We start from the raw sequence: 22,640 nt of genomic DNA, 5'->3' as shown, positions 1-22,640 counted from the left end.
ATTAGTCTACGAAATAAAACACTAAATAAAAACTACTTTAAATATACAACACTTAACTATCTGATAACTATTGGACTGTGTACTTTAGGTACATACTTAAAAAAACATAAACCTTACTGCACTAAGAGAAACAGGAAAGGGAGAAAATCTCAAGTGATAAAAATGAATCTCTTATCGAAGAACAGAAATGTTTAGCATACAAAGACATCTATTAAAAGGCAATAAAGGACTCTATTCCACAGTACTCCGACTTAACATGAAGTGAAAAATCTCTACACAATTTTTAAAGAAGGTTCTCTGTTAATGAATGCAAAAATTATTTGTTATGGAGGCACGTGAAGTGCAACATCATGGCAAAATACCTATGTTCAAGATCAACAAATTTATGACAGTGGGGAAAATTGCTTGAGAAGTGCAGATACGATGGGAATGTTTGGCAGCAGACTCATTTGGAACCAGAATTTTAGTCACACAGTAAAATATTGTGATTGCTGGAAATCTTGAATAAAAGTGAAAATGCAGGAAATATCCAAAGTATGGTTATGTCTGTGCACAACGAAACAATTTTTTAAAGATCCATGATTAATCTGAAACATTAATTATTTCTCTTTCCACAAATGTTGCCTTATCTCTCCTGTATTGTCAACATACTGTTTTTATGCCACTGACTCAATGTGGAATGGAAAAGAAAAATACTGCATGATGAACTGACTGCAGACTGTAGTGGAATTGATGAGGATTGATTAGTAAGGGCTAGAAATAAAAGTTGAAAATAAAAATAGAAAAGAGCATAGACTTTAAGACAAGTATTTCTTTCGCTTGCACATATGAAGAGCTAATATTCCAAATACAAGAGACTACAAGTGAACGAAAGACACAGGGTAAAAGAATTATGAACGTGAAGGAAAGTAATTTAAAAAACTTGAGCAATAATGTAGGTCGATAGTTAACACCAGCAGGCCAGTGATAAATATGGCTATGTGGTTGGTAATAGAAATGATTCATTGGTTGTAACTTGTACATGTTAATCATTTAACATACTTTGATCAGAAACTGTCAATGTGGCTAAGTTGTCAGCATTCACCTCTCAGCCAAGTTTTGAGTTCAAACTCTACTTCTGAATTTGAGTACATAGTTATTTGGACATTTTGTTACAGAAATTAAGAAAACAGATATGCCAATTAGGTGGGCGCCACGGTGGCACAGTGGTTAGCACTGCTGCCTCACAGCGCCCGAGACCAATTCCCACCTCAGGTGACTGACTGTGTGGAGTTTGCATGTTCTCCCTGTATCTGCGTGGGTTTCCTCCGGGTGCTCCGGTTTCCTCCCACAGTCCAAAAGATGTGCAGGTCAGGTGAATTGGCCATGCTAAATTGCCTGTAGTGTTAGGTAAGGGGTAAATGTAGGGGTATGAGTAGGTTACGCTTCGGCGGGTTGGTGTGAACTTGTTGGGCCGAAGGGCCTGTTTCCACACTATAATGTAATCTAATCTAAAACACATTTCAGTAATTGGGCAACCTATGTACAATTAAGTACAAAGATACATGGCACAACCAAAGAACCAATCTGATAAGTTATCAACGTTCCTCTCTTAACCATTACTAAAAAAAAATTAAAATATACAGAAAAGGGCTGCTCAGCAAATGCAAAGGGAACACTGGGCATTAAACCTGCAAGTTTTTAAGTAACTAACACTGGTGGACAATGTCTACATTATGGAATTTATTGTACTAAGTCGTAGTATGGTCACCATCTTCTGTAGTAAGGGGAAAAACATTGAAATACATCCACATATATACAAGTGTGAACAAAATATATCAAAAGGACTGACTAAAATATGGCAAAAATTATTATACAACTCAATCACAAGTACTAAATGAACTGACTGCACATAATTAACGATAATTCAGTACTCTCTACGTTCATTCACTAAACAAGGTGCTTCAAAAGTATCATCTGAATTTTGATTAACTGAGAGAAATTCAAAGATGTGTTTGTTGTTGCAAATACAAAACTAATACAATTGGTTATTTTAACAAATCAACCATGTGGATAGGCTATAAGTCTATATACTGTTATTCTTAATAAGTTGGCCCCAGAACAAAATTCAATACCCAAGACCCATTTCTGTATTCAGTTTATTTACCTGTTTTGTAATTTCCTAATTTTTTTCTCTGCTGAGACTGTCATCCACACACACACCTACATTAACTAATTTAGAAGGACAGGGACAACCCTCAACACTTTTTCAAATAGATGATAGACCTAGTAAGATAATGTTGTCAAACAAGGTCTCATCCCAAATGTTGCAGTGTTTTGCATGCCCAAATGGACACAAACACATTTTTCTGTCGTGGTTGTTAGTGGTGCGGGGATGAACAGACTGGACATGCATCACTGTAATCCTGAGCCAGCAACCAGAGATTGAAAAAGAGGATATCAAAAAATGGGGAGAACCAGAGCTAAAAGCAATTTCGAAAGAGTAAATAGCTGAAATTGACACACATTAGGAAAGCTGAAAAATGTGTTGCTGGAAAAGCGCAGCAGGTCAGGCAGCATCCAAGGAGCAGGAGAATCGACGTTTCGGGCATAAGCCCTTCTTCAGGAATCCTGAAGAAGGGCTTATGCCCGAAACGTCGATTCTCCTGCTCCTTGGATGCTGCCTGACCTGCTGCGCTTTTCCAGCAACACATTTTCAGCTCTGATCTCCAGCATCCGCAGTCCTCACTTTCTCCTACACATCAGGAAAGGTCTCAAAGGCCACATTAGTATGCAACTTCAAAAGTAATACAGAGAATGATTTGGTAGAGTGGATTTAAACTAGTAGGTTGCATTTTCTTCATTCTGACAACCTGTCTCATGATATACAAATTTCTGCCACAAATATATTTCCCAACATCAGCTTGCATACAGCTCACTATTGTAGGATATTAAAAGCATATTAATTCTTTAAGACAGGTTATACATTTAAAATCAAAAATACAAAATTCACAATGTGGAAAGAGAATAATTAAAGACATCTGTCAATCCCATCTAACCATTACCACTTGAGGTTTAATGGAATGACCACCCACTAATGAATCCCCACTACCAACATTGTGGGAGTTACCATTAACAATATACTGAACTGGACCAGCTATATGAATACTATTGATACAAGAGCAAATCAGGTAATGTGACTTCTGCAGCAAGTAATTCTTCATTGATTGTGTAGCAAGTTAAGTCCCAATGCCTCACCACCATCCATAAGGCATTAAAAAAAATGGAGTCAAGAGTGTGGTGCTAGAAAAGCACAGCAGGTCAGGCAGCAGCTGAGCAGCAGAAGAATCGACATTTTGGGCACAAGCCCTTAATCAGGAAATTCCTGATGAAGTACTTATGCCCGAAACTTCGATTCTCCTGCTCCTCGGATGCTGCCTGACCTGCTGTGCTTTTCCAGCACCAGACTCGAGACTCAGATCTCCAGTCCTCACTTTCTCCTAATTAAAAAAAAGGAGTATGATGGAATACTCTCCACTTGCCTCGATAAATGCACCACCAACAACATTCAAATATAGTACAAAGCAGCCACCTCACCCCTTTTAATATCTATTCCTGCAGCATTAGCAGTGTACACTACTTACTAAATGACCATAGCAATTCATCAAGCCTCCTTTCACAGCATCTTCCAAAATGATAACCCCTATCATTTAGCAGGACAAGGCAGCTGATGCACGGGAGGCCAACTGCCTGACTTGGAGGGGATATTACTGTTCCTTCACTGACACCGGAACAAAATCCTTGACCTCCTTTCCTAGAAGCACTGGGGCTGTATCTTAACAAAAATTGCAGTAGTTGAAGATGGCAACTTGGCACCACATTCTCAAATAAAACTAACAATAGACAATAAATGCTGGCTTGCCGAAGGCCTCATCTCAGGAATGATATGAAACTTGTTAAACTCTTGGACATCTCTTCCAGACACACTTTACATTTTTTAATCTCAATCATTACTCTTCTCTACATTCTTTATACTTCTAACTGCTTTGCAAGTACTCTACTTGAATCCTCCCAGTTGTTCCTTCATCAATTTTCTCTATCCTCTACTTAGTTGATTAAAATGGAGGCCAATACAATTTTAGGGGGGGCTCTTGTGGCACAGTTCCAACCTTTCAGCCAGATACCCAGGCTCAACACCCAACTATTTTTAGGGTGGTGTAATAATAACCATGAACAGGTTAATTAAAAAATATTCCAAGGTAATTTCTTGGAAGGCTCTGTTGTACAGTGGTAGTGTCCCAGGACCAGGACAGCTCAGTTAAAATCCCAAAAGTTCTCTAGGGTTGTAATAACATCTCTAAACATGTTTCAGATATTTTCTAATCAAACAACTTATTTTGCCCATACCGGTGCAAGTGCCCCACATCATACACGCTTCTCTCAGTGAAGCGATTGAAATCCTAATTTAATATAAAAACAAAACTGCTGGAAAAGCTCAGCAAACTGGGCAGGGTCAGGTGGTGTATAGAGAGAGAGAGCGACAGAGAAAGAAAGAGAACGCACAAAGGTAAGTTACCTTTCACCAGAATAGAAAAAAATCTACAAAAGAGTTTTTACAACAGCAAAAGAAGGGAGGTGGTAGAAGAACAAAAGACAAGTTCCATGGTAGGGTGAAGTGTAACAGATTTTCTTGAAATAGACGATACCTTATTTTTGTAAACAGAGCTTAAGAGAAATCTTCTTAAAGGGTTGATGAATGGAGACCGATAAAAGGAACAAAATTAAGTCCAATTGAACGATAAAAATCATTTGAATGCAATACAAATGAATAAAGAAACAAATAAGACCAACAAATAAAATGAAAGAAAGAAAAAGAACGGAGAGGTTATGATCCAAAATAACTTGGTGAGTTCAGAGGCTGCAGAGCCAAATCAAAAGGAAACATGTTGATCATTAAGCCAGTGTTGGAGAAGGCTATGGACAGAAAGATTGCCATGGGAGTGAGGTCAAGAATCAAAGTGACAAACAACCAGAAACTGGGGTCATGCTGGCAGACTTAATGGATTGTCTGCAAAGTGGTCACTCAGCCTGTCATCTCCTCAAAGAGGAAAACACATTATAAACTGCAAATACAGATTAAAATTGAAAGTTCAAGAAAATTGACGCAATGGACACATAATACGCTTACATCAATATTTGCTGCATGGAATGACATGGGTATTAGGATAACTGAGGAGTGCACAAAGGTGCATGCAGGGAACAGTCCGTTTGGAGACCCCCAACAACTATGCTGGACGAGAATCCATAGTTGAGAAAAAAATGTCAGAAGCATTGATAAAGAAGGTTGCACCATCAAATTAGGTTCCACCATAAGACTGGGAAAATGGAATGCAGTCATTAAAGGAAGCAGGGCATCATCCTCTGCCATTTCCACCAAGTCCAGTATGATACGACCAAATCATGTGGAATAGCCCAGAATCTCCTAGAATCAGCATGTGGCAATTGAAAGCAATCTGTGATATTTTAAGAAAATAAATTAATATACACAATAGTCAAAAGCTTATTATTCATTGTATAATAGCAATCAGACAGTATTTTTGCCAATGTGATGACTTAAATGCACCAGAACCAGACATGGGTCATGTACATGTAACACATTCACACCCATTCCTACCATCATATATTAATACTCCCATATAGCTGTGGAGAACAGCATACTTTACAAAAATTTGTCTGTTAGAGGAAACCTCCTAGCTGCTTTACATTCATTACAATGCCATATCTGCTAATGCAACAAACAGGAGGAAGCATTGCACTGGTTTGAGACTAAAACCCAAGGCAGTTGATCAATGCCTGCTTAAGAGATTGTTTTTCAGGAACCCATATGTATGGGAAAGTACAGTAACTGGGGTCTGAGCTGAGGATTTAGAAGCAATTGTTTATAAAGGGCTGTACCCAGTTCAGCAGGTGCCTGGGTTTTTTGACTGTCCCCTCAGCCCAGTGGATCAGCTTGAACAATTGTGCCACAGGACATTGATTCCATGACATCATAATATATCTATAAGTTGGCAACCTTAAATCAAACTCATTTTCCCTGCCTGCACTTTTACAATTCCAAATTGATCAGTCTCTTTTTGACATTCTCATCCACTTCTCATTCACTCTTAAAACCCACATACTTCCCTACAGTAGCTTCTCATGCTAGCACAAGAGATGCAACACTTGCCATTTTCATCATCGAATGCCCTAAATATTTTTTTCCAAATGGAACCAATTTACTTCTACTCTTTCAATTAGCATACTGTACATTCAGTTCATGATGCAATCACTTCTACCTTGGAGGGCTCAAACTCATGACTGGGTAACACTTTATACAAAACTCCTTTTAACTGACCCCAAGCCTCCAGGTGCTCATCCTCATTTTTCACCTTGCTCCCACAACGACATTTCTGTCCATGGTGTGTTCCAATACAAATGCAAGAACACCTTATTATCAATTTAAATCTCTATAGTCATCTGGGCTCAAGAGTTCAACAACTTTAGATCACGACTCTGCCTTCGGCTTATTGTGCTTTCTAATTATGTTCATTCTGTTTGCTTTTTGTTTCTTTATTCCTCATGTTGCATTTATTATGTTTTTGCCTAGCCATTTACAACATTTGGACAAAACCTTTATTTCTTTGACCATCACCACTCTCTTCAGCTTTTACATCATGAAATCTTTTATTTTAAAATCTCCCTTGGTCCCCCTGTTATCAAAGAAGTTGTCTTTCGTTCTCAAAGAAATCATAGTGGACTCAAAACTCAGTTTCTCTCTCCACAGATACTGTCAGACCTGTTGAATTTCTCCAGCATTGTTTCTTTGCCTTTTCTTCTTTCTGCCCTATCCCTTTTTAAAACTGATTAAAAACCTTCCAATACAATCCTTCTTTACTTCTGACAAAAGGTCACTTGACCTGAAACATTTACTAAATTTCTATCTGCACATGCTGCCTGACCTGAGTTTTTCTAGCATTGTGCTTTTATAAAACTCTAATTTATTTGCCTAAATAACAAAATATATTAATTGCAAAGTTACATTTTAATTTCCACCAAAATTTCTGAACCACTCTCAGTTCAACTTTTGCCACTGGTTCCATCATGGACCATAACTGGATCTTCAATGTTCAACTTCAAAGTTCTTTTGTAATCACAAAGAGATGACTTGATAGCAGGCAGGTAGCACGAGCTTAAAACAGCTCATTGCAGCTTTGACCGAACTGTACTGTATTCTTTTTCAACACCCCTCCGCCTCAAAACCACCACTGTCACATTCATCACAACCCCCTCACTCAAATGGCATCTTGCATCAATGCTTTGGTGCGTTCGTTTAATCACACAGGCAGCAAGAACATCTCAGAAAAGTCCCTTAGTCGCAACTCAGTCTAAAGCATAAAGTTTTAATACAAACAGCAAAAGTGAATTGCATATTGGTATGCATACCAAACTATCAAAATTTTAGAAATTTCTTACAAATGAGAATCAACTAGTACAATAGTGACATGGGAGGCTTGCAAATTAGGAAATTCTTAGAATCTCGATTCAAAGCTTGATTAGTTTTTCTCATGTTCTCTGGACCATTTTTTCGTCAGCCACAAAGATGAATGGTAGGAATCTGGTCAAAGTTCATTCTCGTAATTTCTAGTCAGTAACCAAAAGTGTCAACTACAGGTCTCCAGTTATTTCCATATAAATTTCCTTCTAACTATCTTCAGCTTGATGCCCTCCTGTGCAAGTGGCAACAAAATTGGCAGTCTGAAATAATGCAGATCAAAAATGTTAGTTGCTGAATGGGACCCTGTTTTCTGAACACAAAAGTTTTCACCATTAAGTCCTACTGTTCATTATTAAAGACCACCTCATTCCTAGACAATATGTCAAACTGAAGATGAATTGCATACAAGCACAGCAAAACATGTAGTTTCTGAACAAAATTTCAAAATTAGCAAAGGATTCAGTTTTAGACTGAGATGGGGAAGGGAGACAAGATTAGAAATACATTATTGAATGGGTTTAGAATGTTATGGATGACCGTCCACAATTACAAAAGGTAACCACTGTATATTGTGCATGAGATGTAATCAAAATGTTTGATGATCTACAATAATTTTTCAATTAACATGATTGCACATTTTTTATAATCTGGCTCTAGAAATCACATCCATGCATAGGGAACTAGTCACTAAAAATTGTACAATTCTAATGCAAGCCTCCTTACAACTTCCCCTTACTATGGGAATATGTGACTAGAGCTCACTTTTCTATTGCAGCGCACCCAACATCAGAAACATGATTATTTTTTAAAAAAATTATAATAGCATATCTAATTTTTTTTGGAATAATACCATGATACAAATAAACTAGGAAAAGAGGCCAAAAAACATGAATAGCCAATTCCAATACACTGGAGTAGTTGAATCTATGACACTAAAACAGGTTCTTAGAATAGAGTGCACGCATGTTAACTTATGCAAAAACATTTTTGCTATATCATTATTTCAAAGAGGGTTTTTCACATTCATTCTCTGTAGTATATGCAAGAAGCATTATAGCTGTGAAAACTTTTTGCATGTTTTCAAAACAGTATCGAACACCTCTGCTACAAAAATGAAAATCCCTCTTCAAAGTCCATTTAATTATCGAATTAAGATATTCTTCTAGTTTGAGAACGTTCCCTAGTTTATCAAATGAAAAGCCAATACGCATTCTGGTCAAGTGAAGAAATGTTACTAGCTGGGAGCATTTGGAGCACCAACATTTTGTAGAAAGAAAAGTGGTTGTTAACTGACACCCAGGAACATGCACACTGGCAGGGATATCACAGAAATATATTTAAACAAAAGGTGACAGTATGAAAAAAAAATTCAGCTTAATAACATTTGTAAATAATCAACATTGAGCACATGCAGTCAGCAATGATTATTGGATAACTGATGTCAGTAAACACATTGAAAAATTATGAATAGGTAGAACCTGACCAAAACATTATCAGAACTTTTCAATGGTGTTGATGTTTATCAGCAGTGTTATTTCTCTAATCAACTCTGGGCTAATTGCTAGATCTAATGGCCCCATCATAAGTATAGTATCTTGCAAAACAGTGACAATTAGTTATCTAAATAAAAGGAACCGATGTACATTTACTCTTTTTTAATAGGAGTACTTAAACATTTATTCAGTTAGAACATAATATGCAGTCGCTTATCGGGAGACAATGATACTCAATGTATAAAAATAGTAACCTATACAAGCAAGATAATAACTATGTAAGTCATGTTATAGTTTGACTACTACTAAGCGTCTGAGGAACTGCGACACTGAATTCCCTAAACTAAAACCAGGTATTAAAAAAAATTAACTGCAGGATTGCAGGACAGCCGCAGTAAATGAACATTTATCCCAGGAACATACCAAGATATTTTATTTCCATATAAATGAATCGGTGGTAGGGAAACTACTGGAAAAGTTCCAAGGGACGGAATGAATCAAGGAAGTCAGCATGATTTTGTAAGGAGATCATACCTAACAACTTAATTGAATTTTACAAGGTTACTAGGTGTGTAGATGAGGGTAGTGCAGTTGGTGTAGTCTGTGTGGACTTCAATAAGATTTTAGATTAAGTTTTGCATGGTGGGCTGGTAAGAAGCTAAGGGATTCTGGGGACCAGGGCAACTGGTCAACTTGGATTCAAAGCTGGCTTAATGGCAGCGTGTGGACAGCAATGGCTGAATGGTATTTTATGACAGGAAGCTTGCACCTAGTGGCTAGGTCCTTTGCTTTTTGAGTACATTAATGGTCTAGACATGAAGGTAGAAGGTATGATCAGTAAGTTCACAGAGGACATGAAAATTGATAGTTGGTAGATAGCAAGGAGAAAAAACAAACTATGGGACAATATAGGTGGGCTGGTCAGATGAATTGAATAATGGCAAATGGAGTTTAATCCTGAGAGGTGAGGGGTTTTGGGAGGACTAACAAAGCAAAGGAGTACCAAAGTAGTGCAGAGGATCAGAGGTACCTCAGCTTACATATCCTTGGATCTTTAAAGGCAGGATAGATGAATAAGAAAGAATATGGGATACTTGCCTTTATTAGACAAGGCATTGAGTACAAGATCAAGGAATTTATGATGGAGCTGCATACTGTGTTAATTAGGCCACAGGAGGAGTACTGTGGGGCTCGGTCACCACAGTATAAGGAGGATGAAACTGGACTAAAAAGAATGCAGGAGAGATTCGGTAGGGTGTTGCCTGGGCTACAGCAATTCAATTAATGAAAGAGAGACTACAGATACTGGGATTACTTTCCTCAGAGCAAAGGTGGCTGAGGTGGGAGGAATCCAAATGAGGTGTACATAGTTCTGAGGGGCATAGACAAGGTAAATAGATCCCCCCTCCGCGCGCGCGCACACACACACACTTTAGTACAGAGGCCAATAACAAAAGGGCAAGTTTTAAGACAAGGAGCAGGATGTTTAGAGGGAATTTGAGGAAAATATTTTTCACCCAAAGGGTCGTGGTTATCTGGAACTCTGCCCATAAGGCATTCAAGACATTTAAGCACAATTTAGATAAGCACTCGAAACACCAAAGCATACAAGGCTATGGGCCAAATGCTAGAATGTACGATTAGAATAGATGGATGTTTGATGACTGACCAAAAGACCTCTTTCTATGCTGTAAAAACTATGACATATACTCAGGGAAAATAAAAATGACCTTGCAAACTGTAGAAAAGAGAACCAAAAAGTACAAGACAAGTAGTATTATAATTGGTTGATCTGACAGCAACAGTAAAATACAGAAGTATATGCAGCACAATTTTAAAAAGAGAGGAAACATAAATTAAAATGGTCAGAAGTTAAATACAGTACCTCAGAAGATCACAAAAATTACAGAACTAAGATTTTAAAAGCAGATTGTGATATCAATTGGTTTAAGGATTAGGATATTGTAAAATATAAATAGGTTTGCAGCTGAGAATATAAAAAGAAATCTAATATGTGCAGTAAAAATGAAAGTATTTTCACGTATTAATACAAATATATTTCTGTTGAATCGGAAATGTCAGGCACCCAGCTCAGAACTAATAATAAAGCATTTCTACAGTGCCATTCCTAACAATGTCTAAAGCACTTTAACCTAATGAAGTCATTCAATACCATCAAAATCACAACACCAGGTTATAGTCCAACAGGTTCCAACAAAGGACATGGGATAGTGCAAGAATATGGTAGTGAGGTAGATGATCAGTTATAATCTAGAATGGTGGAGCAGGGTTGAGAGGTTGAATGGTTTTCGCCTGCTCCATGATCTGATGTGCAGCCACTGTTATAAGATTAGGAAACATGGTGGTTAATTTGTGCACAGCAGGGTCCCACAGACAGCAGTAAGAAAATCACTAGATATTGGTTCCAGGATGTCCAGGTGAAATCCCTACTTTCACTCAGCTGTAAGAGTGTTGCCACAGTCGAGGCTGACACTTGAAGCAAAGATGGTTGGATTGCTCAGATCAATAGGAAATGGACTTTCTCACTAGTAAGTGAGAATGAAGGAAACAAACTTGTACCCAGGAAGGGTTATATAAACACTGAATAAAAATATGGAAGATGACGTAAAGTGTAAGCAAAAATAGTTTAGGTTACATTAGAATGTGGAACTAGAACCAGAACAGGTAGTGTGGATCAAGTGATTCCATATACCAGCATTTTTTTATTTGCAGCTTATGAAAGTAATTCAGTTCTGACAAGCACAGGCTTTTAACTTTATATTATAATCAAGCTTACCTCTATTGTATAAAATAACCTAATCTCTCAAGGCAACCAATTTCTCTTGTGAATTTATTGCTCACCATAAAAATCAAAGTAAAATTCAACTATAGGCACAGGGAAAAACCTAGAAGGCACAACTCCAAATTTTATAATTTTAATAAACAATTCCTCAATAAGCTGATTTTGAAAACCGAACGTATTATATAAATTGATATTCTAAACCTGGGTCACAGCTCCAATGGTGTATGCTATGATCTTAAATAATATTGCATCGTTAAATTCCCCCAATGAGCAATGTTAAATCGTATTTTACTGGACGAGAACACGGTTAACCGCGTTGGGGGTGGAAGTCAAAATGATGTATTGGATCCAATCGCTTGATACATTGCCGTGCTTCCTTTGCTTTTCGGTCCCCAGACCGAGTCAAGAATCACCGACATGTCGGGCTCACAATTCGGTGATCACTTCTCCCAAACCCTTCAAGCATAAACCGGAGATGTGTTGTGTACCCTTAAACAATATGGAGGCACTGCCGCCTGCACTGCCCGCCAAAGCGCGCACTATTGTCATTCAGTGGCTGCTCCCCGTATATTCCTCACAGTATTTATATTTAACCGTCAAGGTACAGCGGTTTTTAAAACAAAAATCAAAATCGCAAAAGGCATCGCCAAAATGAAAGTAACGAGAGGAAAGAGAACAAGAGGCCGCCATTTCGCAGCTCCGACCCCCTCCATGCTGAAGAGGCTGGCGTGCCACCATCGCGCGGATGGCAGCTTCCGCACCTTTCGGGATTGTACAAGCAGCATCCGATTTGAAGGGGGTGCCTGGGGATCAGACGCTTGCCTGTTTTGATGGGTTTATTTTCCGTTTGGATTTTCCTTCAGTGCTAAAGGGGGGGGATCCTCACCTCCACCGCACCGGTTGTATCGGGACATAATAACACACTCACTCTTCCCTTCGCCCGTTCTCCATTAACTGAGAGCGAAACCCGCCCCGCCTCTGTCACTTGCGCATGTGCGTTTAGGACATAGTCACATACGGGCACTCGATAAAGTGCGGCGCGAGCGGGCTGAAAGGATTGGAACGGATGGCAGTTTGGAATCGAGATCACGTGCGCAGTACGCGCCGAACCTTTGTCGTATTCTGTGGGATCCATATTGATCACAGTGTTTTCCGTTGAATAATAACAGCTCCAAAATGGCTTCCAATACGCAACAGAAACTGCAATGTACGCACCATAATTCGTTATTTAGATCGGACGGAGGAAGTAGGCGGAGTTGATACCGAATATTGACGAAGCTTGATTGTGAGCACACTGCACTTGTAATGATTTTGTGTCCTTGTTCGAACTTGAAACTTTTATTCCTACCCTGCACATTATTTTGCAGTCCAGAATTATCTCTTGTAAACACCAGAAAGTAAAACAAAATCAAATGCTTCCTTTAGGTATAAGAAACTAAACAGAAACTTCCATTCATATAGAGCGTTGTTGCATCTCTGAAATACCCCAAACTTTTATTTCAAAAATATACTTTATTCATATAAAACCTTTGGAGATAAACATAGTCACTATAGCACACTTAAGACAAACAACCCCAAGGCATTTCTTATTTTTACAAGACTAAGTTTACATACATTCGAGGAAATGGGGGAGTCCGATAACTGAATAGACCCCCATTTAATATTGGCAGAGGAGGTGGCCTTTTCCCCACTGCACCTTCGCGGCAGCTTCCCCCAAGCTCTAGTGCATCCCTCATCATGAAGTCCTGGACCTTGGAATATGCCAGTCTGCAACACTCAGTCAGAGTCAACTCTTTGCTGTCAGAGACCCAATAAATTTCAGGCAGACCTCTTTCATTAATTTGATGGTCCTTCAGATGTGGTCAATGTTTGTGTCTGTGTGTCCCAGGGAACAGACCGTTGAGCACAGTGTCCTGCGTCACAGAGCTGCTCGGGATGAAGCTTGACAAAATCCACTACATTTGTCTCTAGACTTTCCTTGCAAAGGCACATTCCAGAAGATGTGTGACAGTCTCTACTCTGCAGCTGCTTCGAGAGCAGTCTGTGGTGGTGCAGAGAGTCTTGGCGTACATGAAGAATTTCACAGTATTGTCCTTCTCACCACCAGCCAAATGATGTCTTGGTGCTTGTTGGAAAGTCCTCAAACCATTTCACTCAGTTATTGTTAGCTATTTTAGACAGGGCAAGATCCCACAAGTGACAATGAGATAGGTGAATGGTCAGTTAATCTACTTTCTGGCAGTAGTGACTGGGCATAGAATGAATGGGACTAAGCTCTAGGAATGTTTAAAGAACACAATTTTAACATTTTTTCCAAAGAAGAGCATCTCATGCAATGCGTAACCCCTTCAGTAACTGACATTTCAGTCTAGGCTGTAACTATTTTTGACTGAACAAATATAGGCGATATTAGATTGCTCTGGTATTATTAATTAGAAAATTGCTTTACAAGTGTCCCCTCATTTGAGGAAGTCACTTCCAATATAGTTTGTTGCAGAAATGACAGCACAGCGGATAATTCGTCATTATAAGGAAACTGACAGCAATTTCAAATACCTGCACACAATAATTTGAAGGTTGCTATCAGTAATTCTGAACTCGTCCATTAGGTGTGCTGTTTCAGTTGGCAATTTCATTAGGCAATTTCAATTTAAGTTTGTGATTTATTTTTATAAAATCACTTTTGGGCTGTTAGTTTCCCTGTAGATTCCCTTGAGAAAGTTACATTTGCCCGATAAGTGCCAGATAAAAAGCTTCAATAGCATTTCTCAAGTTATTTACCGACAAGCAAACATCTTTTAATATATTTAAGATGTAAGTGACAAGAAATTGACATCTTCTCAGAGATGTCAATTTTCTGTACTTCTTGTTCATAAATAAGGCACTAGCAAGACAGCATTTGCTCATACATAGTTGTCCTTGAAAGACAATTGTTTTTTCAATAAGCTTACCTCAAAAGGCAAAAATAATGAAATAGTATGGGACCAGAATAATATGTGGGCTAGTCATGGTACACTCCCTTCCCTAAAGCAATTAATGAATCATTAAATTATTCATTTTGATAAGGAGAACAAAAGAACAGTATTATTTAAATGGAAAAAAAACTGCAGAAAGCTGCAATACAAAAGGACTTGGGGGCATCTGTGTACAAATCACAGAAAGCTAGCACACAGGTGCAGCAATAATCAGGAAAGCTAATGGAATGTTGGCTCTTATTTCAAGAAGGTTGGAATATAGGAGTAGGAAAGTCTTACTGCAACTGTACAAGGTGCTGGTGAGACCTCATCTGGAGTACTGTGCACAGTTTTGATCTCTTTATGGAAAGATATCATTTTGTTGGAGGCAGCTCATAGAAGGTTCATTAAGATAATCCTGGGTATAGAGAGATTGTTTTATGATTAAAGGCGGAACAGATTGGGACTCATTGGAGTTAAGAAGATTGACAGGTGGTCGCATTGAAACATATAGGATTTTTAAGGGGTATACTTGGTAATTGCTGAGAGGATGTTTCCTGTCATGGGAGTGTCGAGGACTAGAGGGCATAGTCTCAGAATAAAGCAGTGCCAATTTAAGACTGAGATGGGAGGGAATTCCTTCTCTCAGAGAGTTCTGAGTCTTTGGAATTCCTTGCCAGAGAGAGCTGTGAGTATATTTAAGCTGAGATAGGTTCTTGATTAGTAGGGGGAAATCAACGATTATGGAGAAAGTGGACTTCAGAAATGTCGGATCAGCTATGATTCTGACAGTAGGCAGGCTTGAGAGGCTGAATGGCCTACTCCTGTTCCTATTTCCCATAGGCTTATAAGATTTCTGTAACAAGTTAGAGTGCCACTACTCAATATATCTGACACCAGCAAAAAAAATTACAGATTTATTTACACTATTTCATAATTGGATTTGGCCCAATATAATAACTATCAGTGTTGTGGAATCTCAGTTTTATGAACAAACGGCAAGATGTTACCACTGATAAAGCATTCTGTCTATACACTCAAATATCAGCCAAGCTTATGTGATTAAATCCTAAAAGTAGCTTAAACTCACTATGATTCAGTTGTAATTTGAGTGCTACTGCTGAGTCAAACTCACATAATGGGAGTGGGATTGTGGAAAACTCAAGCATAGGCTTGGACTTCTTATAATATTGGTAGTTTTTAGAAGTGAGTGTACTACAAATCATAGAACAGGATATTTTTGTAGGAGGGTGGTCCCAGGATTATACACTTCCTCTAGAGAAGGTTGACTTTTGACACTATATTTGATGCACTTTTCAAAATTTTATAATGAAGCATATGCATTTTATAAAAACTGAAAGAATTGCAGATGTGGTAAATCAGAAACAAAAACAGAAGCTGCTGGATAGGCTCAGCAAGTCTGGCAGCACCTGTGCAGTGAAATCAGTGTACCTTCCTCAGTCACCGGACCAGAAACGTTAACTCCGATTTCTCTTCACAGATGCTGCCAGACCTGCTGAGCTTTTATAGCAACTTCTGTTTTTGTTTCTGATTTACAGCTCATATGTGTTTTATGTTGGCTTATGAAACAGATGAATGAAAGAAGCAAATAGTTTTGCATAGATGCCTAAAGACATTTTTGATAATTCAAAATCACGTTACTTGTAGGTAAGGAACTAGAAGTTGTTAACCTTTTGTGATAAATTCATTTTTGCAGTATTATGTTATAAAACTGCAGCAGATCCACGAAAATACAGTACATGAAGGATTTTTTAATGCAAGGGAAGCACAAAAATTACATCCAATGTGACATTGCCTAATTGCACTGGCTTATAGAATTTTTTTGTTTGAAACATACTAATAATTTTGAACTGAAACAAGAACTATAACTTCACTTCAGGAAACTAGCATGGTTTAAATGCCCAGATTGCAGACTGTGCCCAAAGCAAAACCTTAACCTCAGTAGTTTCTGATTTGTTTATTGCTTCATGTGAGAGAATCTACATTTCTGAGCTTTGCCAAAAACAGTAATGGTGAATCGTTTACATTTCCTAAAGTTATGACAGTAGGTACACTTCAGAAGTAATTGATTGTTTGTGAATTACACCAGGACAGCATGAACGTGAAATATTAGTTCCTTCCTACATTGTGATAAAGTAAGTAACATATTACTTCCATTTTCTTTCTGGTATCATAAATATGTTTGGACCAAATATAGTGTGGCCAATGTTAGTATAATATTCCTAACTCTTTTTAAAATTACTACCTTATCTGCATGATTAGCAAATAAAGCCACATTAAATGAACATATCAAGTGTTCACCATCAATATTGATCTTAATTTCAAGATTTTCATCTCAAAATGTGTCATTGTTAGAAAAATAAAAGTGGTAGTTCTTCATTATGATAATTGTCATGTTACCTTATAATTGTCACCATAAAATGCTTGCCAGTATTGTTTAAATATTACGTGATTTTCCATCCCTTGCTTCCATTCTGAATGTGTAGATTTGACAATTATCCTATTTCTTCTGGTTTGATATTACTGGAAGAGCATGTAAATGATTGCTAGTTATTGTTGCCCATTTTATGCTGCAGCCTCATTCCAATTTCACCCCCAATATGCTTGGAACACAGGTTTGCATTAGTTCTGAATTGCATAAGTCAGATTAAGCGATGAAGAGAAAAAGGAGAGAAATTAATAACTCATGTATCGGGGTTGAATGTTACTTCAGTACTATGGAATCTTGTTTTCCTATATTTTGCGAAGTTTTGTTGCAACAAGGTTTTTTTATCATTATTACATTTCAGTTTGTGGGACCATGCTGTGCACAAATTGGTTGCTGTTTTTCTTACATTAAAATTATGAAAAACTTCAAAAATATTTAATTGACTGGAAAACTATTTCTGACATCCTGTGATCATGAAAGGTGCTGTATAAGTACAAGCCTCCCTTTTACTTCTTTTTAGTTAAGATGACAGTTTAGAGTTTAGGATGATTAATATATTTTGTGTCTTTTTTCTAGATGAGTAAAGAACTACAAAGCCAGCATTTGTCTATCTGAATGGCAAATGTGGAAATTAAAACGGAATTACTCCATTATAATAATAATTTGAAAATGACCCACCAATCAAAATATAAGTTAAATTGTTGCCACAAAATGGAGAGATCCAGAAAATTAATGGTTTCTTGAAAACAAGAGCATAAGGAACAGGAGTAGGTAATTCGTCAACCTGTCCCACTATTCAAGAGGATCATGTCTGATCTGATTGTGCCCTTAAATCCACTTTTCTCCTTGCTCCCAATAACCTTCAACTTTCTTGTAGATAAAAAAAGTCTCACCGCTTTGAATACATTCATTAGTCCAGACTCAAATGCTGTTTATGGAAGCAAATTCCAAAGGACAACAACCCTCTCAGAGAAGAAATTTGTCCTGATTTCAGTCTTAAATGAGAGACCACCTATTTTTAAACAGTGCATCCTAGTTATAGGTTCCCCCACATCGGAGCTCTACCTTATTTGTTTCTATAGGATCACTTTTCATTCTTGTAAATGAGTATAGGCTCACAGACGTTTACAGCATAGAAGGGCCCATCATACCGTTACCTTATAGACAAGACTGGTTCAACCCAGGAATCTGCCTCGTAAATCTACATTGAACTGCTTCAAAGACAAGTATATCCTTCCTTATGTAAAGAAGTCAAAACTGTAGACAGTATTCTAAGTACATTCTAACAATTCCCTGTCAGTTGTACCAAAACTTATGTTTACACTGCATTCTTTTGCAAAAATGTCCAACAAGTCATTTGCCTTTCTAATTACATGCTGTACCTGCAAGCTAACTTTTGTGCTTTTTGTTCTCAAGAACACCCAAATCCTTCTGCACTGTGAAATTAAAGGTTGATCAATACTTGGAATTGATCGCCACATAGAATGGTGCAGATGAAAACCTTCAATTTAAGTTATAGTTAAATACAGCAAATGGAGGAGCATATGATCATTTTAGATGAATGAATTTTGATTGAATGGCATTTCTCACCTATAAGTACATTGTGATCTTATGACTGGCAGTGCTTGAACTGTTATATAATGCATCTTTAGGAATTCCTTAGAGTATAGCACGGAAACCTCCTCAGTCCAACTCATCCATGTCGACCGGATATCCTAAACTAACCTAGTCCCATTTGCCAGCACTTGACCCATATCATTCTAAACTCTTCCTAATCATATACTCATCCAGATGCTAAATGCTGTAATTGTACCAGCCTCCACCACTTCCTCTGGTAGCTCATTCCATACTGCACCACCCTGTGCATGAAAACGTTGTCCCTTTTAAATCTTTCCCTTCTCACCCTCAACCAATACCCTCTAGTTGTGGACTCCCCACTCCAGGAAAAAGATCTTGTCTGTTTACCCTAACCATGCCCCTCATGATTTTATAAACCTCTGCAAATGATCTTCAAAAATCTCTGTTGAATTACTTAAACTCAGAATTTATGAGTCCTTATACAGTGTTTCAGTGTCAGTTTATTGAATTTGTATTGCCATAGTTACATGATGCAAAAATGGACCAATGAAATAATTCTACATCTCCTCCAGCAGGTGGCGTTTAGAGGCCTGAGTAATAAGGCCTTAAACCTACTAAATAGAAGAGAACGAAGGAGTCAAAACAGTTTCACTCGATCTGCACTTTTCTGCTAATCTGTTTGGTTAATTGGGATCTTTACAAACTGAGAATTGCTCTGTTATTGTGAAGCTGATGAATTTCAGAAGCTAATCATCTTACTTTCTCGAGCCAATATTGACTGCTACAACTAGAGCAGGAGGAAAACTTTTTTCATTCATATTTGATTTTGACTTAACAAGCAAGAAGAATCTGGGAGAACAGTGAGAGATTTCGCTTTGGTGTTACCTTTTCTGCAACAGGTTGTCACTCCTTTATGCTTTTTTTCCTCAAATATTTCAAAGGCTGTGTTAATATTTCGAGAAATCTGATGTTAAAATATCAGTATTAATCCAGTATTGTTTGTGAGAACATATTTTGCATTGATTATTTTAAAAATGGGGAAATTCCTGTCAAAGATTTTTGGAAACAAAGAAATGCGAATTCTGATGCTTGGCCTGGATGCAGCTGGAAAGACTACGGTTCTATACAAACTCAAACTGGGACAGCCTGTCAGTACAACTCCAACTGTAGGCTTTAATGTGGAGACAGTGACTTACAAAAATGTTCGGTTCAATGTCTGGGATGTAGGTGGTCAGGATAAGATCAGACCTCTTTGGAGGCACTATTATACAGGGACCCAGGGGTTGATCTTTGTGGTGGACTGTGCTGACAGAGATCGCATTAACGAAGCCAGACAAGAGCTATATCGCATCATAAATGACAGAGAAATGCGCAATGCTATTATTCTAATCTTTGCAAACAAGCAAGACCTGCCTAATGCCATGAAACCCATTGAGCTCCAGGAGAAACTGGGCCTGAATAGGATTCAAGATCGTAACTGGTATGTTCAGCCTTCCTCAGCAACCACTGGAGATGGACTGTATGAAGGGCTAACCTGGCTAACTTCTAATTACAAAACATCTTGAGAACAAAGTTAAAACTTAGAGATGTTGCATATGAACTTCATACCCGTTGCCTTCAATTTGCAACAGAGTGGAACTGCTTCAAAGAAAAGATGCTTTTAACAATGTAGGAGGAATGGCATTATAAGAGCAACTTGGCACTTGGTAAAGATTTGCTTATAGCAACATTATTATCACAGTTAGCTTTTATTATATGTGGCTTTGACTATGTCAGATTGATTAAAAGTCAGATTTTTATTTTCACTGTTGATCTATTAGCAGAATCTGTATTGATACCTGGCAGTCCAGTTACAGTGTGTGTGCTACATTTAATGGATAGCCTTTAAGAATAAGTATTAAATTTACATTAGACTGTTAGTGTTTATAAAGAACTTCAAAAGTTTGCAAAAAGGCAACCATATACTGTGGTTGTTTTTATTCTCCAATGTTGCTGAACATTTAAGCATCATATGTGTTAAACGTTTACTTAGAGTCATAGAGTTCTATAGTGTGGAGACAGACCCTTTGGTCCAACTCATCCATACTGACCAGATATCCTAAATTAATCTAATCCTATTTGCCAGCATTTGGCCTATATTCCTCTGAAAAACTTTCTATTCATATACCCATCCTGATGCCTTTTAAATGTTGTAATTGTACCAGCCTCCACCCCCCACTTCCTCTGGCAGCCCATTCCATACATGCAACACCCTCTGCATGGAAATGTTGTCCCTTAGGTCCCTTTTAAATCTTTCCCTTCTCACCTTAAACCTATGCCCTCTAGTTTTGGACTCCCCCACTCCAGGGAAAAGACCTTGGCTACTTTATTTATGCCCCTCATGATTTTATAAACCTCTAATAGGTCATCGCTCAACCTCCACCACTCCAGGGAAAACTGTTCCAGCCTATCCAGCCTATTCAGCCTCTCCCTGTAGCTCAAGTCCTCCAATCCTGGCAACATCCTTGTAAATCTTTTCTGAACCTTATCAAATTTCACAATATCCTTTCTATAGCAGGGAAATCAGAATTGCACACAGTATTCCAAAAGTGGCCTAACCGTAGTAACAAATATCGTGTTTATTTTGGAATAGGTAAAAATCTTTAAAGCTACATTACAAAAAAACTTCAGGTTTTGAAATGCAGATTTAATATCATTGCTTGCTGAGAGTGATAGAAGTATAAGTTCTTATAAAGTAAACATTAGAAGTTTACTTCCTGACACTGGTATGGAAACAGAAACGATATGTTGTGGTAATATTACTGTTTTACTATACTTAAAAGTGTGAAATATCAAAGAAATATTAGAGTGGATATATTTATTTTGATAATTTGTTCATGAATATTCTCTGTGATTCATAAAATAATGTGAAATCCTACCAATAATAAAGTGGGAAATTGCACAATTGAAAACAAAATTAATGTACCTCATGACTGATACTCCTCTATCACTTAGTTGTCTCACAATTGATTGTATGAACCATTTGATGCCATCAATATAGAATGGACTTGGAGCACTTACTGAGTCTGAGTGTAAGTCATTATAAGAACAAAAAGAAACACTGGAATTTAACCAGATTCTGTTACAAAATTGAGAATTTGAATTTACCTGGAACATGGTTTATGAATGCAATTTTTATGTTTTGAACTCAGCTGACCTGCATTTTTATATAATAGTAATGACATAATAACCTCATTTTTCATTGTCTCAAATTCGTTTGTTTTAAATGTGAATTTGACTTATGCATTGTTGATAGTTGCCACGTTACAGCTGAATGAGTTTGACCAAATCTTAAAAGGACTACATTGTAAATTATTTAATTCTATTTATTGGCTACAAGGAAATATTGGTTACAGGGGATCTTTAGTAGTAGTGCTTCACAAACTACTTTGTTCTATGCATAATACTTTGCATAAAGTTTTTTTTCTTTTTGCATTTGAGGTGGCACGGTAGCACAGTGGTTAGCACTGCTGCCTCACAGCGCCAGAGACCCAGGTTCAATTCTCGCCTCAAGCAACTGTCTGTGTGGAGTTTGCACATTCTTCCCGTGTCTGCCTGGGTTTCCTCCGGGTGCTCCGGTTTCCTCCCGCAATCACAAAGATGTGCAGGTTAGGTGAATTGGCCATACTAAATTGCCCATATTGTTAGATGTAGGGGAATGGGTCTGGGTGGATTGCTTTTCGGAGGGTTGGTGTGGACTTGTTGGGCCGAAGGACCTGTTTCCACACTGTAAGTAATCTAAACTAATCTAAACATTAACACAAAGTGACACACAGTAACAATATGCAGGATCAGTATCCAACTCTACTAA

At 37.8% G+C, this 22,640-nt stretch overlaps 2 protein-coding genes across 6 annotated transcripts in view; one reads left to right on the top strand and one right to left on the bottom strand.

Annotated features, from left to right (window-relative positions):
• LOC140483206 (serine/arginine-rich splicing factor 7-like) overlaps nucleotides 1–12,810 on the bottom strand; it is a 28,537-nt gene extending 15,727 nt beyond the window's left edge. The window contains exon 1 of the mRNA XM_072581280.1: nucleotides 12,696–12,810. Within this exon, the coding sequence (XP_072437381.1) occupies nucleotides 12,696–12,723 (28 nt within the window). The 5' untranslated portion in view covers nucleotides 12,724–12,810. The remainder of the gene's footprint in view (nucleotides 1–12,695) is intronic.
• Nucleotides 12,811–12,890: 80 nt separating this feature from the next.
• LOC140483207 (ADP-ribosylation factor 6-like) lies at nucleotides 12,891–21,889 on the top strand. Of its 5 annotated transcripts, XM_072581283.1 has the most exons (3): nucleotides 12,892–13,094; nucleotides 16,821–16,919; nucleotides 19,363–21,889. In XM_072581283.1, the coding sequence occupies exon 3, from the start codon at nucleotides 19,825–19,827 to the stop codon at nucleotides 20,353–20,355; it is 531 nt and encodes a 176-aa protein (XP_072437384.1). In that variant the 5' UTR covers nucleotides 12,892–13,094; nucleotides 16,821–16,919; nucleotides 19,363–19,824; the 3' UTR covers nucleotides 20,356–21,889. The 5 variants fall into 5 exon arrangements, with proteins under 5 accessions (XP_072437386.1, XP_072437384.1, XP_072437383.1 ...); XM_072581285.1 differs by lacking the exon at nucleotides 16,821–16,919 and having other exon boundaries at nucleotides 12,891–13,016; nucleotides 19,366–21,889; XM_072581282.1 differs by lacking the exon at nucleotides 16,821–16,919 and having other exon boundaries at nucleotides 19,366–21,889.
• Nucleotides 21,890–22,640: the final 751 nt, after the last annotated feature.

The sequence above is a fragment of the Chiloscyllium punctatum genome, chromosome 11 (assembly GCF_047496795.1).
Source record: "Chiloscyllium punctatum isolate Juve2018m chromosome 11, sChiPun1.3, whole genome shotgun sequence".
Classification (NCBI taxonomy): Eukaryota; Metazoa; Chordata; class Chondrichthyes; order Orectolobiformes; family Hemiscylliidae; genus Chiloscyllium; species Chiloscyllium punctatum.
This window is presented reverse-complemented; position numbering and strand designations above follow the sequence as displayed.